Source organism: Haemorhous mexicanus, chromosome 10 (genome assembly GCF_027477595.1).
Source record: "Haemorhous mexicanus isolate bHaeMex1 chromosome 10, bHaeMex1.pri, whole genome shotgun sequence".
NCBI lineage: Eukaryota > Metazoa > Chordata > Aves > Passeriformes > Fringillidae > Haemorhous > Haemorhous mexicanus.
This window is the reverse complement of record NC_082350.1, coordinates 24,974,429-24,992,881: the sequence shown is the minus strand read 5'-3', so window position 1 is coordinate 24,992,881 and position 18,453 is coordinate 24,974,429. Positions and strand designations below refer to the sequence as shown.

Below are 18,453 nucleotides of genomic sequence, written 5' to 3'. Positions count from 1 at the left end.
CCATCAAATATTCCTGCTCCTCTGGGAGGCAATTCCATCAGATATTCTTGCTCCTGCTCCACTGGAGCCAATTCCATCCAATATTCCTGATCCTGCTCCTCTGGGAGCCAATGCCATCAGATATTCCTGCTCCCCTGGGAGCCTTAGGCCCAGTTTTGTGCTGGTGGCTGGACTCCATTTGGTGGAGTTGTTGCTGCCTGTTTGTGAGGGGGGGATGAAAAACTGAGGGGACAAGCTGCTCAGAACTAGAAGTATTGGGAAGAAAACAGTAAAATATTGGAAGGAAAAGGTAAAATACTAGAAGGATGCAATAAAATATTGAATATTTCTTTCCAGCTGCCACATATGCCTCATATAAGTGAATGCCTGATGAAGAGAAGTTTAAAACCCACTGACCTAAGGGACATGACCATCGGGCAGCTACAGGTGATAGTCAACGACCTGCACTCACAGATAGAAAGTAAGTGGTAATTGCTTAATTGTTCTGGGGTCTGCCTGCTTTAATTAAGAACAGTTCTCTGGGATAAATATAACTACTCCTCATGGAAAGGGCTGTCCGGCCTGGCCTAGTCGGCTGGAGTCGCCATCCCTGCAGGGATTTCAAGCCCTGTGGATGTGGCACTTTTGGGGACAATCCCCAGCTGGGCTCCCCAGGACATCCCAAACTCAGGCCCTTTTCCCCGGCTCAGGCTTGAACGAGGAGCTGGTGCAGCTGCTGCTGATTCGGGACGAGCTGCACACGGAGCAGGACGCCATGCTGGTGGACATCGAGGACCTCACCAGGTGAGGCAGGGACTGCTCTCCCCTCACAGCTCCCGGTTTGTCCTCAGCAGGTGAGGCAGGGACTGCTCTCCCCTCACAACTCCTGGTTTGCCCTCAGCAGGTGAGGCAGGGACTGCTCTCCCCTCACAGCTCCCATTTTACCCTCACCAAGTGAGGCAGGGACTGCTCTCCTGTCACAGCTCCCAGTTTGCCCTCAGCAGGTGAGGCAGGGACTGCTCTCCCCTCACATCTCCCATTTTACCCTCACCAAGTGAGGCAGGGACTGCTCTCCCCTCACATCTCCCATTTTACCCTCAGCAGGTGAGGCAGGGACTGCTCTCCCCTCACAGCTCCCATTTTACCCTCACCAAGTGAGGCAGGGAATGCTCTCTCTCACAGTTCCCATTTTACCCTCACCAAGTGAGGCAGGGACTGCTCTCCCTCACAGCTCCCATTTTACCCTCACCAGGTGAGGCAGGGACTGCTCTCCCTCACAGCCCCCATTTTACCCTCACCAAGTGAGGCAGGGACTGCTCTCCCCTCACAGCTCCCATTTTACCCTCACCAAGTGAGGCAGGGACTGCTCTCCCCTCACAGCTCCCATTTTACCCTCACCAAGTGAGGCAGGGACTGCTCTCCCTCACAGCTCCTGGTTTGCCCTCAGCAGGCGAGGCAGGGACTGCTCTCCCTCACAGCTCCCATTTTACCCTCACCAGGTGAGGCAGGGACTGCTCTCCCCTCACAGCTCCCATTTTACCCTCACCAGGTGAGGCAGGGACTGCTCTCCCCTCACAGCTCCCATTTTACCCTCACCAGGTGAGTCAGGGACTGCTCTCCCCTCACAGCTCCCATTTTACCCTCACCAGGTGAGGCAGGGACTGCTCTCCCCTCACAGCTCCCGGTTTGCCCTCACCAAGTGAGGCAGGGACTGCTCTCCCCTCACAGCTCCCATTTTACCCTCAGCAAGTGAGGCAGGGACTGCTCTCCCCTCACAGCTCCCGGTTTGTCCTCACCAAGTGAGGCAGGGACTGCTCTCCCCTCACAGCTCCCAGTTTGCCCTCAGCAGGTGAGGCAGGGACTGCTCTCCCCTCACAGCTCCCAGTTTGCCCTCAGCAGGCGAGGCAGGGACTGCTCTCCCCTCACAGCTCCCATTTTACCCTCACCAAGTGAGGCAGGGACTGCTCTCCCCTCACAGCTCCCATTTTACCCTCACCAAGTGAGGCAGGGAATGCTCTCCCCTCACAGCTCCCATTTTACCCTCACCAAGTGAGGCAGGGACTGCTCTCCCCTCACAGCTCCCATTTTACCCTCACCAGGGGAGGCAGGGACTGCTCTCCCTCACAGCTCCCATTTTACCCTCACCAAGTGAGGCAGGGACTCCTCTTCCTCACAGCCCCCCGTTTGCCAGCAGCAGCACCTGGTGCTTTTCCTGCCAGAATTTTGGGATTAAAGCTTTTGTCACCCTGGATTTTGGGAAGGAATTGTTCCCTGGGAGGGTGGGGAGGCCCTGGGGTGGATTTTCCAGGCTGCCCCCTGAATCCCTGGAAGTGCCCTAGGCCAGCTTGGAAAGGAATCTGTCTTTGCCATCAGGAGGGCAGGAAAAGGGGGAGAACTTTAGAATCACTTAAATATTAATATGTAATAATATTTTATATGATATATATTTTAGATAACTATAAAATAATGTAGATATTATAAATAGCTATAATAATATATATTACATAATATATAAATTATATGATTTTATATAAATGTATAATAATATAATACATTAGAATAATATAATATGCTATAAATAATGTATATATAATTATATATTATATATAATTATATATAATTATATGATATATTCTATTATTTATTATATATAATATGATTTATTATATATAATAATATTGTGTATATAATATATATCATCATATAAAGATAATAAAGTTTTTGGCTATGTAATAATTAATAATAATAATAGTAATTATAACTGATAAGACAAAAAGCCTTGCAACATATGGGCAGGTTCCCTTAAGGGCTCCATCTCCTGGCAGCAAGGCTCAAGAGGCACTTTTGTTTGGGATAATTAGGGATGGGCTTCAGGAATACAAAATGCTCCCAAATATTCTCAATATTTCATTCAGAAATGCAAAGACTGGGGATGAAAGGAGCTGGAAAAGAAGAGGCCCTGGGTAGTGTCAGCACACCAGGACTGTGATTCCAAACTGAAGCATTAGGGCTGGGAAAAGAAATGAAGATCCGGTGGGGAGGGGAAGTTGGGGATGGGAGCTGGAGCTGAGTCAGTGCCCCCACACCTCCTGGGTCCTCCTTTCCTCTGGAAGTGCTTTGCTTCCTCCCTGCAGCTCCTGGCACTTTCAAAATGGTAATTTTGGGGATGCTGGGGCACTGGCGGTGCCCGTGTGCTATCTGGGGGCTTTTGAGGTTACTCCCTCTGTTATTGGGGGTGAAGGTGCTGGCCATCCCTGTGGGAAGGACAGGAAAATCCCAGGAGTGCCAAACCAAACCCCAAAGGGGCTCCCCTGGCCCTTCACCCACCCTCCTGCCAGGAGGAGATCAGGAAAAACTCAGTGTTTTTCTGTGGGAAAGCACAATTCCCAGCTGGGTGCTGGAGCAGGGGGTTGGGTTTTCCAGCTTTTCCTTGGAAAACAGGGACTAACAGCCCCCTCCTGCCGCCAGGCACGCCGAGAGCCAGCAGAAGCACCTGGCAGAGAAGATGCCAGCCAAGTGAATCCCTCCTCCTGCCTCTGTCCTGTCCAGGGAGTTCCAGTGTTGCTCATTGACCATGTCCCAAGCTTTCTGTCTGGTGATTGGCCTCTGCTTCTTAATTTATTTTAATTTTTTTACTTGTGCCACTAAATATCAGGCATTTTAATAATAATAATAATATTATTATTATTACAGAAACAAAGAGAATTGTACAGTACTTATAACATTATAAATCATGGGCGAGAAGAGAGGGTAGTTTAACTTTATTTTTTGGTTGTTTAGAGATTTTTTGGGTTGGATGATATTTTACCATTGACTACTTTTTTATTCCTCACTGTAGTTTTGAAATAAAGAACCTGTTCTTGACGGTGCTATACAAGTCAACAAAAAATCCATGCCTGCCTCGTAGTGACGTCGTAGCTTTCAGTAATCTGTACATTTTACTCAGTTCTCAGCATTTTGGGGAATGTTGACTACCTGACATTCATTTTAGGTGTGCTATTAACACTCGGTGGGGTGCAGAGAGTTGGAAGTTTTCTGTATAAAGCTGTAAAATAAAAATTACCACCATTGTTTCCTATGACACGTCTGTTTGTTGCCAAGGGGGTGGATTTGCTGGTGGATCCTCCAACTCGATGTGCAAAAGACCTTTTTTTTTTTTTGTCTTGCTGATCACATGAAACTGAGAGAAGAGAGGGGTTTTGTAGAGTTATTTATGTATAAGTTCCTAATTCTGTTTCACATGGATCCTTCTGTAACACTGAGCCCTGAATTTGTGATGGTTGGAAGCAACAGACACACACCCTAGGTGGGTTTTTTATATTTTATTGTTTGGGCTGAACATTTAAATGAAATTCTAGGAATAAAAAGAATAATCTATGTTAAAAAATGGGCAGCAAATTAAATTGATTAAATGTGGAATTCCTCACTCTGCCTGTAGGAGAGGGGACACTGGGACACAATAAATTTGTCTCCATCCCTCTTTTATTGGATTTAAAGCTGGAAGAACCCAGCCAGCCCTTCCTAAGTCCCAGCTTGGTGCTCCCAGCAGCTTTTTGCCTTTTAATTCTCATTTCCTCGGGGGCAAATCCATCCCAGCCAAGGCTCTGCCTGATGACTTATTCAGGGTGTTTGCAAAAGGCCTCAGCTGCATTAAAATTTCATCCCCTGCCAGAAATAGCTTTTATTAAAGCACTTTTTTCTTTCATTAAATGACTTTTTCCCCCCTTTTTTTTTTGCAGAAAGGGCAGGGTTGGAAGGAGCCCTTGGAGGGGTTTGGGGGTTGGTTTAATTTAGGGAGCAGGGATGGATTAATTTACTAAGAATTTAGCAATTAGATGGATTAAGAGCCCTCACCTGCAGCCTAGGAACAAAAAGTCAACCCTTTTCTTCTTATTTTTAAATCTATGCAGAAAATATAGAAAAATACTGGGGTGTTGTTTTTCCTGCAGCTCTTGGGGGGCTGCCTGCACATGGGGAGAGCTGCTGGGTTTAAATGTTCCCTCTGAAGGTTAAATTTTCCCTCAAAACCCCCAGATTTGCAGTGTGTGACCCCAAAAGCTCTGCATGGATGCACTGCCTCTCTGGGTCTCAGGGAGCAGCTGCCTCCTGCTGCATCTAAAGCATGAAAACCCCAAATACACAAAGTTTGCTCTCAGCTTTAAGGGAAAAAAATACAAAAAAAGAAGCAAACAAGCCCCTGGGTGCTCCTGGGGAATCCCACAGCACCCATGGGGAATCCCACAGCACCCATGGCACCCTCCAGCTCTGGAGCACCGGGATGAGGCAGCCTGGCAAGGCTGGAATTCCATCCCTTGCCAAGTGCCTTGGACTTGCTAGAGAGAATTTGTTCTCCCACTCACTCCCTGGTGGTTACCCCCTCCTGTCCTGGGGGAATTGGGTTTTTCCAGGAGAAAATCCTGCTCTGGCTCTGAGGGGTGCTGTGGGTGATGGCAATGCTGGAACTGATGGATTAAAGGATATTTCTGAACCACAAGGATCTGGTGTGGTTTCTGAGCAAGGTTTTGGTTTTGTGTTTTGTTCCTGGCTCTTGGTCCCACTTGGAGCCTCTTGCACCCTCCTGGGTGGGTTTTTGATTCTCAAAAAAGCATAAACCCTCTCCCACAGGATGCCAGGCTGGGAATTGTTTTCCAGCTGGTCTCCAGCCACAACATTCCTTAATATTTTTAAGTCTCATCCTAAACCCACCTGTGCCTCAAGAGCCTGAAATGCTGCATTAAATAAAGAACAACTCCCAAATCCTCCTCCTGCCTGAGTCGAGGTCCTGCTGATGGGAATTCCACCACCCCTGGGAACCGGGGTGAGCTTTATGAGCCAGCGTCTTCCTGGCAGGGAAGCCCTGTGGTCTGGGTCCCCCTTTTGGGGATTTTCTGCCCTTTTTTCGGCTTCTCCTCTCCAGCAGCTCCGGGGTGTGCTGAGCAGCATCTCCCTGGACACAGAGGTCCCATCGTGGGCTGGGAGCATGGAAAAGAGGGGAAGCTGTGGCCGTTCCATCCCCGGGAGTGCCCAAGGCCAGGCTGGACAGGGCTTGGCACAGAGGAAGGTGTCCCTGCCATGGGCAGGATGGAATGGGATGATTTTAACGTCCCTCCCAACCCAAACCATTCCACAATCCCATCAAAACCACACACACAGCCTTTTACTCTTCATTTTCACCCTCAATGAGAAACACTAATGAGCCTGTGAGAATGGAGGCAGGCTCAGATGGGACACTTTGGGGTGGGGGGATGCTCCCTCCGTGTGCCCCCTGTCCCACTCCCATTCCAGGCCAGCCCTGTGCCTCACACCCTGCCCGGGAGGGTGCACAGCTCCCAGATGTTCCCTCTCCAAAGCAAAGCCACCCTGCAGGCCTGGGGGGCTCCCTGGGCTGGAGCTGACGTCCCTCCCGCTTCCCCGCACATCCCACGCCTCTCCCCAGCCAGTTTCTCTTCCCTCTTCCCATAAACCAAAGGAAAGCCTCAAGTGCAGGGCTCTCTTCCTCCTCTGCTGCTCCAGGGGTGAGCAGGGACATCTGTGTGCCCACAGCACAGGGAACTTTCCAATTCAAATGGGATCAAACTGGCTAAAATCTGCTTTTCCAGTCCCTTGGTGGGATCAGCCCTTCCCTCTTCCCTCAGATCAGCTCCTTCCCAGTGGGAAAATATCATTTAAAGTCTAGTGGCTGTGGAGGAGTCAAAAAAAAGGATGGATGGAAAAGGATTTATCCCAAGTTTTGGTAGTGCCGCAGGTTCTGACCCATCCCAGCCCGTCCTGCTCCGTGGATTTTTGAGTCTGATGCCAGGCTGGGATTGCTGATGGAGAAATTGCCATGGAGAGCTGGGAGCAAAGCCCAGGCACAGCCTCCCAAGGGAAGCATTTTTGGGGAAGAAACTCACCTTAAATGGAGAGTGAAGCATCCTCATCTGTCTGAAAGATGGGAATTGCAGTTTAACATGGATCTCTGGGGCTGTTCCAGGCAGCTCAGCTCAACTCAGCTCAGCTCAGCTCAGCTCAGCTCTCCTCTGCTTCCAGGCAGGGCTGTGGGAGAAGGAATTTTCCCAGGTGTTCTCCCAGGTGGAGCTGGGGAATCCCACAGCACCGGGATGAGGCAGCCAGGTAAGGCTGGAATTCCATCCCTTGCCAAGTGCCTTGGACTTGCTGGAGAGAATTTGTTCTCTCACTCACCCCCCCGCTGGTTTCCCCCTCCTGTCCTGGGGAAATTGGGTTTTTCCAGGAGAAAATCCTGCTCTGGGTCTCCCTGGCTCCTTGTCCTACCATGGACAAAGGGCTCACACCCAGACACCAATTAGGGAAAGTCCCACTGGGTGCTGAGGGAATTCTGCTGGAATACCCCAATAACCCCTCCAGGCTCAGGCAGTGAGCCAGAGCGAGGACCAGAGCTGGAACGGGGCTCTGCACTCCCAAACCACGCAGAGATGGATTTTTGGGAGTGGGGAAGGAATCCCCATCGCTGGAGCTCTGGATGCTGAGAATTTGAGACTTTCTGTGCTGGCACACTCTGACTCCCAGGAGAGCACTGCACTGACCTGAGGCTGTGGAGAAGGACCCCAAAATGGGATGATAACAATAGAATTACAATTGTTTACTTAATTAAAAGTGTCTAATATCACAAAGTAGAAAACTTCAAGTTTAAAGTTTTAGAATATAATAATCTATACAAAACAAAATAAGAGTTTTAAAGCAGAAACTGGTCCTTCTTCTTTACCTTCTTCTCCCTTTTTCTTCATAAGTTTGAGTTGTATTTTGTAATTAAACAGAAAAGTCTGCATTGAGGACTTTAAGTGATTAATTATTAAGTTAAAAATAAAAATCATTTAAGTATAATTTCTTAATTAAATAGTTTAACCTTAAAAAGCCTTATAACAAAAGATTGTTAACCATTTTGTACCCTGTTAGTGAAGAACCACAGAACTCACTGCCTATATAGGACTGTAGCATAAATAAAAGCAATAACACCTAAGTCTAAACACAATCATCTCAAGTACCTTCAATCCCAATCTTGGGAAAAAACCTTGAAGAAATAAAAAAATTTTGGTTGAAAATTAAGATTGAAATTTTTTTCAATCTTAAAGATAAGTAAAAACCCCCAGGCCCAGCACCCCATCCCTGTGTCAGACCCCTCACCCTGCACCTTGGCATGTGGGAAGGGAGGGGACTCAGCCCCTGTGTCCATGGCCTGGGAGGGGTTGGGAGATGCCACCAGGGCTGGGCAACCATTTCTGGGCTGCTCCAGCAGCTCAGCCCACTGGGAATGGTTTGGGTTTCCCCACAGCTGGATGGGAGACACCTCTGGATATGGCATAAATAGGATTTCCCCTCCAGGCTGGGCTGTGTTTATGCTGAATGTTTATGTTTGGTGTATTCCTGGTTTATTTCTGTTCACAGCCAGCTCCAGCTGGGGAAATGCCCTGAGCTCTGCAGCTCCTGGTGCCCAGCTCACAGGATTTGAGTGAAACCCTTTTCATTTTCTGCAGCATTTGCAGGAAATGCAGGGTTTGTTTTTGCCACGGGACCCACAGGGCAGGAGGGATCTCCTGGGCTCTGCCAGCTCCTCCTGGGCAGCAGCTGCCCCTGGAAGGAGAGGGAGCCCAGGCTGTCCCACATCCTGGGATGGGGAAACCAGGGGATTCCTGCACCCTCTGTGGGAGCCATAGCACCCCGAGCAGACCTGGGTGCCCTCCCCAGATCCAGGAATCACCCCAAAATCATGGAATGGTTTGGGTTGGAAGGGAAATCTCACTTCATTCCCACAGCAGGGATGCCTCCCCCTGTCCCAGGTGCTCCCAGCCCCAGTGTCCAGCCTGGCCTTGGGCACTGCCAGGGATTCAGGGGCAGCCACAGCTGCTCTGGAATTCCACCCCAGCCCCTCCTCATCCTCACAGGGAAGGATTTCCTCCCAAATTCCCAGCTATCCCTGCCCTCTGGCAGTGGGAATCCATTCCCCCTCTGGCTTTCCTGCAGCTTTCCCACTCCTTCTTTCAGTGGGAAGGACTCAAGGTCCCTTCCCCACCTTCCCCACAGAACTCTGGCAGCTCTAACCTGCTTTAGGGCAGCTCCTCCTTTCCCTAATTGCACTGGTTCCCTTTTTCCCCTCACCAAGGCACAGCAAAACCACAACATTTGGCCCTGGGGGGTGAATTCCTGCCAGGAGAGAGCCCAGCCTGCAGGAGGAGCAGTGAAATCCCGAGCACAGCATTCCTGGGGGTCACTCCTGCCAAGCCCATGGCCCTGGGATAGGAATCCAGGGAATTCTGTGCCTGTGGGTCACCCCAGAACTCCCCAAGCTCTCCAGGATCTGAGCTCTGCATCTCCTGGGTTTCTTCAGCTGCTGGCCTGGCACAGCTTCCCCAGGAATGGAGAATTCCATCATTAATGGCACTTGGCAAATTATGGTACATCAAAGAAATGCTGAAATAAATCTCCCTGATCAGCTCCTGCACATCCAAGATCGGATTTCTTTCTTTTCTCCACCTGCAAAGCCAGTGTGAGGTGAAAGGGCAAATCCAACCCCAGCAAGGACAAAACTCCTGCTTTTCCCCATCCCTGCTTTCCTGCTGCTTGCCCAGCACAGCACCCACAGCCAGGAGGTGACGGGGGGATAAGGAGCAGAAAAAGCACCCAGAGCTGAGAAATCCTGTCAAGGGTGAAAACTGAAAGTGAGAGAGAAAGAGCTCCCCGAAAGTGCCACGAAACCACGGGCACAGCTGGCATCACCTCCTTCCTCAGCCACAGCTTTGGGGCCAGGCCCAGGGAGGATGAGCTCACAGCAGCATTCCCACATTTCCAGGGGGATGCAGCTCTCCCCGCAGCTCCATCCAGCCCTGGTGGTGCTTCCTGGAGGTTTTTATTCCTCTTAATTCTGTGGAAATTTAAAACAAACCCCACGGGGCTGATGGGCCCACAGGGAGCCATAAAATCCTGGGATGGGTTGGGATGGGAAGGGACCTCAAATCCCAGTTCCACGGGCAGGGAATGGGAATAATCCTGAATCTGGGCTGTGATGTTCCTCAGTGTTTATTCCATAGAACCATGAAATCCTGGAATGGTTTGGGTTGTTGGGGGTGGAAGTAACTCAAAGATCATCCAGTTCCACCTTCCCCTATCCCAGGGTGCTCCAAGCCCCATCCAGCCTGGCCTTGGACAACTCCAGTGATGGGAAATCCAAGATTTCTCTGGGAATCCACAATTTCTCTGGGCTGGGGCCTCCCCACCCTCCCAGGGCAGAATTTCTCCCCGACCTCTTCTCCTCCCAACTCATTGGGAGAAATTCCCTGCCCCAAATGCTCCCTGAGGGCTTTTTAGGGAATCCTAGCCCTGCCCCAGGGGTTCCCAGCAGCTTCACCCCTTTCCCAGGATGAATCCCTTCCCCTGGAGAGGGGATTGGATCTTTGCAGCCTGCAAACAACCTCTGAATCTGGGGATCCCAAGCTGGGTGCTCCCAGAGCTGCCAGGAATCCAGGAGCCAGGAACCAGCAGGGATCATGGAGAAATCTCAGGAATTCTGGTGGCAACTGGGAAAAAAAAGAGCCAAGAGATGCAGGTGACTGAGGCAGGATTTTAGAGGTTCCAGTAGCCCAAGGAAGCTCCAGAAACTCCATTTTATCACCCCCTGATAAATACCATCAAAAGCAGAGGTTTGGGGATTAGGAATTTCAGGGAATCCCACGAGGAATCAGAACCAGCAGCCCCTAAAACACCAGGAAAGTTTCTCCTAACCCTTTTTTCTCCTATTCATGGAGCCATCAATTGCCAACCCAAATCAGAAACAGCTTCTGTCAGTGAGGCTCCTCTGGTGATAAATCTGACCTTGGAGCTTCACAAAAAATGATCCAGAGGCAAATAAATGATTCAATATTCCACGAGTTCTGTGTGTGGCAAATAGGATCAGATCCCTTTTATTGATTGCATCCAGAATTCCCATTCCATGAGATATTTTCTCATTTTTTAGTGGAGCAGTGATCTCTGTCTACAGCTGCCTGTCAGCCTGGGTGGGATGAATCACCCTGCAGCTTCAATTTCTATTTCTCTGTAATTATTGCTTAATTAGAGCTATAAAATTATTGCTACTTCCAATGCCAGGCAAGAGGGCTGCCCTACAAAAACCAAACCCTTCCCACTGGGGATGTCACGAGTGACTCCATGACCTTCCCTAAGGGTTTAGCCTGTTCCTGAGGGAAATCCATCTAATTTTAAATTCCAGGAGAAACAACATCCCACAGCTGGCAGGAAACATCCCCAGATCTCATTTCCCTCAAAGCAAGGGTGATGCCCACGATTCTTACCTGGAAACCTTTGGAACTTTGGTCAAAACGAAGCCAAAAATTCAATTTCTGTTCATTGGAGGGGAGAGCAGCCAAGGGTGAAACAAAGGCAGGGCATTTCCAGGAATTCCCACTTTTTCAGAAGAGCAAGGCTGGAGCTGATCCCATTTCTCATCTCTCAACTCTCCAGGCTCAAAACCAAACTGAGCCCAGGGCTGGGGCTCTGGGGCTTTTCTCACCGGGTTTCTTTCTGATCTGTGCTTTCCCTTTCTGTCTCGAGCAGCATTTTTGGGTATTGATCTGGGGGAAGGCAGAGCCCCCAGCAGGGATTCCCCAGATTTTGACTGCATTAGATCAAATCTAAATTTATAGAAAACCAGAACAAGCCTTACTTTTCCCTGGAGGGTAATTCCAACAAAAGTAATTTCTGATTGACGTGCAGGCAGTAGAATTATATTTTCCTGTGGAAAAATCAGAGCTGCTAACACTTTTATAACTTACCAGTTATAAATTTTATATATATATATATATATAAAATAGATGTGATATTTATTATCTATATTGTCTATATATCTATATTATTTATATTATCTATATTATATTTATTGGGGAGGCTCTGGCACAGGGTGCCCAGAGCAGCTGTGGCTGCCCCTGGATCCCTGGCAGTGCCCAAGGCCAGGTTGGACTTCGGGGCTTGAAGCAACCTGAAATAGTGGAAGGTGGACCTGGATGAGCTTTAATGTCCTTTTCAACCTAAAAATGCCCTGGTTTTATGATTCCATGAAATAAACTCAAAGGAACATCACAGATCTTTAGTTATTCCTGTTCCATTTCAGCATTGCTTCCCATTCCTCTGGGACTGCACTTGCTCGAGGAGTAATTCTTATTTAAATATAATATAATGTATAAAACATATCCTTTTGCTCTAATATGATTAATGTAAATATTAATTATCAAGATTTTTCATTGAGGCTAAGCCTGGTCAAGCAGAGGGTGCTTTGAGGTGAAGGAGAAGATGGATTTCTTCTTCCATTGGGAAAAAAATTACACTCCCCAGAATTCAGATCCCAGAATCCTGGAATGGTTTGGATTGGAAGGGACCTTAAATCCCATCCCGTTCTGCCCTGGGCAGGGACACCTTCCACTGTCCCAGGGTGTTCCAAACCCATCCAGCCTGGCCTGGGGCACTGCCAGGGATCCCAGCAAGGATTCTAGGAGAGATCTGTAGGATGTCATTAGGATATATCCCAGTTTAACCAAAAAATTAAACCCAAATCCCAGCCCAGCTCTGACCCTGCTGGGAAACCTCGTGGAGCAGGGACTGAGAAACCTGGAAAGCCAAAGTGGTGCCTTTCAGGAACAGCCCTGCTGCACATCCCAAAATTCTCTTTCACTTTTGGCTCTCGGAAGCCGCGGCTCCTACACGAGCTGGAAACCACAGCCCACGGTGGAGTGACGGGGCAGGAGTGGAAAACACAGAGAGAAATTGGAAAATGAGGCACTGCTGGTATTGGGGCAAAAAGAAGTCTCAGGACACGCCACAGGCTTCTTATAGGAAACAGAGAAAATACAAAGAACCTGAAAATGCAATATAAAACTCTTGATTCATCCTGCTCCCTTCCAGTTTGACAGCAAAAATCCCAGTGACTTCATGGCAGTCCCAATGCACAGAAAAGTTTTCTGCAGCCTTTTGGGGCAGCTGAGAATGGCCATGAAGATTAGGAGCCAATATTGAAATATTCGCTGATTATTCCAAGTATTTCTGCAAAACCAAACGCTCAGGCAGGTTTTCACAAACATTCACTAGTGAGAGTTTGTCATTAGAGAATCAGAGACTCATGGAATGGTTTAGGCTGGAAAATATCTCAAAGTTCATTCAGTCCAACCATCCCCAGCCCTGCCAAGGCCACCCCTGTCCCCAGGTGCCACCTCCCCAGGGCTTTAAGTCCCTCCGGGGATGGGGACTGCCCTGGGCAGCCCCTTCCAACCCTTTCCATGAAGAAATATTCCCTGATATCCAACACGAACTCCTCTGGTGAGACCCGAGGCTGTCTCCTCTTGTCCTGGCACTTTTTCCTTGAGAGGAAAGCAGGATAAAGAACAGAAATGGGAAAGCTGGAGAGAGACAACTTCCAAGGGATGGAGTGACAGAACAGAGTAGGAATGGCTTCAAACTGAGAGAGGAGGAGGTTTACGTGGGAATTTGGGAAGGAATTCCTGAGTGGGAGGGAGGGGTGGCCCTGGGATGGAATTCCCAGAGCAGCTGTGGCTGGCCCTGGATCCCTGCAGTGCCCAAGCACACCCTGGCACAGTGGAAGGTGTCCCTGCCATTGGAATGAGAGGATGTTTAAGGTCCAACCCAAACCATCCCAAGGCTTTGTGGTTCGATGGAAGTTTATCCACGTGCCTCGCACTGACCCGAACCAACCCCACTTTTCTGGAAGCCCTTTGTGCTTCCAGAGCCCGAGGAAGGAGCTCCAGCTGTGCCCGGCCCGCCCCAGCGCCGTGCGGGATTCCCAGCCCCGCCGCTCTCGGGATGAGCGCGGCCGGCCCGGGGGGAAATCCCGCTGCTGCGGCGGCTCTATAAGAGCTGTCCCCGGCCGGGACCGACGGCAGCGAGATGGAGCGGAGCGGCAGCGGCGAGAACGGCACCGGGAGAACCGGGAACGGCACCGGGAACATCGGGAATAACTCCGGGAATAACTCCGGGAATAACTCCGGGAGCGGGCGGGCAGCGCCGCCTGGCGGTCTCGGGCGGGCATTGCTGTGCCTGGCGGTGCTGCTGCTGCTGCCCCCGGCCCGGGCACTGCCCACCCCCGACCGGGCACTGCCCACCCCCGACCGGGCACTGCCCACCCCCGACCGGGCACTGCCCACCCCCGACCGGGCACTACCCACCCCCGACCGGGCACTGCCCACCCCCGCCCAGCGCCTCAGCAGCTCCCGGCAGCTGCTGGAGGCCGCCAACGCCGCCCCGCAGCGGCTGAAGGTGCGCGGGGAACGGGACGGGACGGGGAGGATGTGGGGGCTGGGATGGAGCAGTGATGGTACCCGGGAGGGCAGGGATGGGGTTGGGGTGGTACCCGGGAGGGCGGGGATGGGGTTGGGGTGGTACCCGGGAGGGCAGGGATGGGGTTGGGGTGGTAGCCGGGAGGGTGGGGATGGGGTTGGGGTGGTACCCGGGAGGGCGGGGATGGGGTTGGGGTGGTACCCAGGAGGGTGGGGATGGAGCAGTGGTGGTACCCAGAGAAGTGGTGAAGGTACCCAAAGGCCAGTGAGGAGCCAGTGGTGGTACCCAGAAGGGTGGGGATGGCACCAAGGCAGGCAGGGATGAGGTAACTGAGGTCCCCAGGAGGGCAGGGATGGTCCCCAGGCACCAGCCGGGCAACCAGGGGCTGCTGAGAACCCAGGAGGGCAGGGATGGGACACTGGTGACACCCAGGAGGGCAGGGATGAGACACTGGTGACACCCAGGAGGGCAGGGGTGGGACACTGGTGACACCCAGGAGGGCAGGGATGGGGCAGTTGTGACACCAAACCTGGAAATACTGGAGCAATTTTGGTCCCCAGGATGACAGGGATGGTCCCAGGAGGGCAGGGATGTCCCCAGGATGTCAGTGATGGTCCCCAAACGATTTCCTGTATTTCATATTTAACCACAGTCCCCATCGAGCCTCATTCCTGGGGTTCATCTGAGCACAGATACATGAAATTGTATCTGTGTATCAAACTGTGTCTATTTGCAGATAAATGTATAAAAATACAGAAATTGCCCCATGAAGCTGCCAAGGACCCTTTTTTATTCCCTTTTCACCCCAGGAATCCAACACCCTGGGATTCGAATGCACCCTTGAGGAGGTGGATCTGCAGGACATCACTGAGAACCAGATCAACACCCTCAGAGCCTGCACAGCTGAGGATCCAGGGGTAAACACAGAGGAATTACAGACCACGTTTCAGTTTTACCTCATGGTTTCACGGAATGCATCATCCACACCCCCATTAAATCTTAATTTTTCTTCAATTTGCAGCCCGGAAATTGCCCAGTCCTGGAAAAATCAACTTTTGACGAGGTAAATAGAAATTTCCCAAAAAACCTCCTTCTTTTCCTCGTTGTGTGTTTAAAGGAGCAGCAGATCCCCTGATTTCCTGACCATTTCATTTCTTTTCCCCAGGGAAAATGCATGCAGGGCATTTCTGAGGACGTGAGAGCCTACAGGGCTCAGCTGAGGAGCCTCCCTGACCCCCAGCTGCTGGCAGCTCTCGATGGGATGGTGGAGGTGAGCATTGCTGCCCCAGGGACCCCAAAATTCAGCAATTAGGGAAGGACAACCTCCATTTCTCCTCCAAATATTGAAATCGAACAGACCTGGTGCACCAGGTGTGACACAGGATGGATTAAATGTTGGTAAATCAAATTTTAGCCTCAGTCTACAAACGCAATCATGACATATTTCAAAATTTACCTTATTAATGATCAATTCAATATTTCCAATTTGACCCTCACTCTATTCAGGGTAAAATAAATATTTCAAAATGTACCCTGTTAATGCTGTCATTAAGTATTTCAAATTTGATCCTGAGTCTTTTATTGCTATCATGAAATATTTGAAAATTTGCCTTAATAACAATATAATGAATTCAAACTTTACCCTATTCATGCAATCATTAAATATTTCCAAAATTTCCCTATTTGTGATAATTAAATGTTTCAATTTTCCTTCTCAGTCTGTTCTTGATACCATTAAATACTTCCAAACATACCCTAATAATGACAAATTAAATATTTCCAATTTTTCCCTCAGTCTGTTCATGACAAATTAAATATCACACATTTTTCCCTATTAATGATGAATTAAATATCCCAAATTTTTCTCTCACTCTATTCAAACTAAATTGAATATCTCAAATTCTTTCCTCACTCTATTCACAATAATTTAAACACTCCAAATTTTTCCCTCACTCTATTCATGATAAATTAAATATCCCAAATTTTTCCCTCTGTCTATTAACGATAAATTAAATATCCTCAATTCTTCCCTCAGTCCATTCATGATAAATAGCCCAAATTTTTCTCTCACTCTATTTATAACAAATTAAATGTCCTAATTTTTCCCTCAGTCTATTAATGATAATTGAAATATCCCAAATTTCTCTCTCACTCTTTTTCCAATAATTTAAACATCCCAATTTTTTCCCTCTCTCTATTTATGGCAAATTAAATACCCCAAATTCTTCCCTCACTTTATTCATGATAAATTAAATATCCCCAATTCTTCCCTCAGTCTATTCATGATAAATATCCCAAATTTTTCCCTCACTCGATGTAGGACAAATTAAATTTCCCAAATATTAAATATCCCCTCATGAGAAATTAAAATATCCCAAATTCTTCCCTCACTCTATTCACCATAAATTAAATATCCCAAATTTTTCTCTATTAATGATAAATTAATCCCGAATTTTTCTCTCAGTCTATTTATGACAAATTAAATATCCCAAATTCTTCCCTCATTCTAATCACCATAAATTAAATATTCCAATTTTTCCCTCAGTCTATTAATGATGATTTAAATATCCCAAATTTCTCTCTCACTCTATTTACAATAATTTAAACATCCCAAATTTTTCCCTCACTCTATTCACCATAAATTAAATATCCCCAAATATTCCCTTTTAATGATAAATTAATCATGCCAAATGTTTCTCTCAGTCTATTTATGACAAATTAAATATCCCAATTTTTCCCTCAGTCTATTAATGATAAATTAACCATCCCAAATTTTCCCCTCACTCTATTTATGACAAATTAAAATATCCCAAATTCTTCCCTCACTCTATTCACCATAAATTCAATATCCCAAATTTTTCTCTATTAATGATAAATTAATCCCGAATTTTTCTCTCAGTCTATTTATGACAAATTAAATATCCCAAATTCTTCCCTCATTCTAATCACCATAAATTAAATATTCCAATTTTTCCCTCAGTCTATTAATGATGATTTAAATATCCCAAATTTCTCTCTCACTCTATTTACAATAATTTAAACATCCCAAATTTTTCCCTCACTCTATTCACCATAAATTAAATATCCCCAAATATTCCCTTTTAATGATAAATTAATCATGCCAAATGTTTCTCTCAGTCTATTTATGACAAATTAAATATCCCAATTTTTCCCTCAGTCTATTAATGATAAATTAACCATCCCAGATTTTTCCCTCACTCTATTTATGACAAATTAAAATATCCCAAATTCTTCCCTCACTCTATTCACCATAAATTCAATATCCCAAATTTTTCCCTTTCAATGATAAATTAACCATCCCGAATTTTCCCTTTGGCCCATCCTTACTTCCCACTCCTGCTGGGGGGAAGTAAGGGGGTGAAAATCCCAGGAATTTTTGGGTTTAAGCCATTTTCACCCCCTGCAGGTCCTGGGCAGCAGCACCGGGCGGGATCCGGAGGCGCCGCTGGGATCATCGGGATCATTGGGATTATCAGGATCATTGGGATCATCGGGATCATTGGGATTGGGATCACTGGAACCATCAGGACCTTTGGGACCACCGGGACCTTTGGGATGGGCGCCGTTCCCGGAGCGGCTGCGGCTCTGCGGGATGCTCCAGGCCCTGCGCATCCGCAGCGTCACCATCTCCAGGGTGCTGAGCTTCCTCAGCTCCCCCTGACCCCGGGACATCCCGGGGCAAAACACCCACCCAGCAGCCCACGGAATTCCCACAAGTTGTGCCTTTTAGGCTTTGTTAAATTCCCGGGGTTTTGGGATTTAGGCTACATCTGAGCACCAAAATGTTCCTAAATCTGATTTATCCGCATTTATTCTGCTGATTCCTCAGGAACTGAGAGCTGTTCTTGATCATTCCTTTTCCTGGGGATCCCTTCCAGCTCAGGATATTCCATTCCGTGATTTCTTTGGGATGACATTCCATTCTGTTCCCTGATTTTTATGACGATATTCCTTGATTAGAGATTCCATTCCATTCCATTATTTATGATGATATTCCTTCATTTATGATGATATTCCATTCTATTCTGATTTATGAGATTCCAATTTATTTCATTATTTATTTATTATGGCATTCCTTGATTTATTTGAGATTCCATTCTATTTCGTTATTTATTGATGATGACATCCCTTATTTATGATATTCCTTGATTTATTTGTGATTAT

General features: G+C 47.9%; 2 protein-coding genes across 4 annotated transcripts in view; both read left to right on the top strand.

Annotated features, from left to right (window-relative positions):
* The window catches only part of SCHIP1 (schwannomin interacting protein 1), a 37,251-nt gene extending 33,194 nt beyond the window's left edge, over positions 1–4,057 (top strand). For all 3 annotated transcript variants that reach the window (XM_059855855.1, XM_059855857.1, XM_059855856.1), the window contains exons 5-7: positions 337–460; positions 690–783; positions 3,448–4,057. In XM_059855855.1, coding sequence (XP_059711838.1) covers positions 337–460; positions 690–783; positions 3,448–3,499 — 270 coding nt within the window. In that variant the 3' untranslated portion in view covers positions 3,500–4,057. The remainder of the gene's footprint in view (positions 1–336; positions 461–689; positions 784–3,447) is intronic.
* A 9,821-nt stretch (positions 4,058–13,878) lies between these two features.
* LOC132331912 (interleukin-12 subunit alpha-like) lies at positions 13,879–18,315 on the top strand. The gene is made up of 5 exons (XM_059855854.1): positions 13,879–14,247; positions 15,078–15,185; positions 15,290–15,331; positions 15,434–15,538; positions 17,696–18,315. Exons 1-5 carry the CDS (start codon positions 13,879–13,881, stop codon positions 17,948–17,950), a joined length of 879 nt encoding a protein of 292 aa, XP_059711837.1. The 3' UTR covers positions 17,951–18,315.
* The last annotated feature ends 138 nt before the right edge of the window (positions 18,316–18,453 follow it).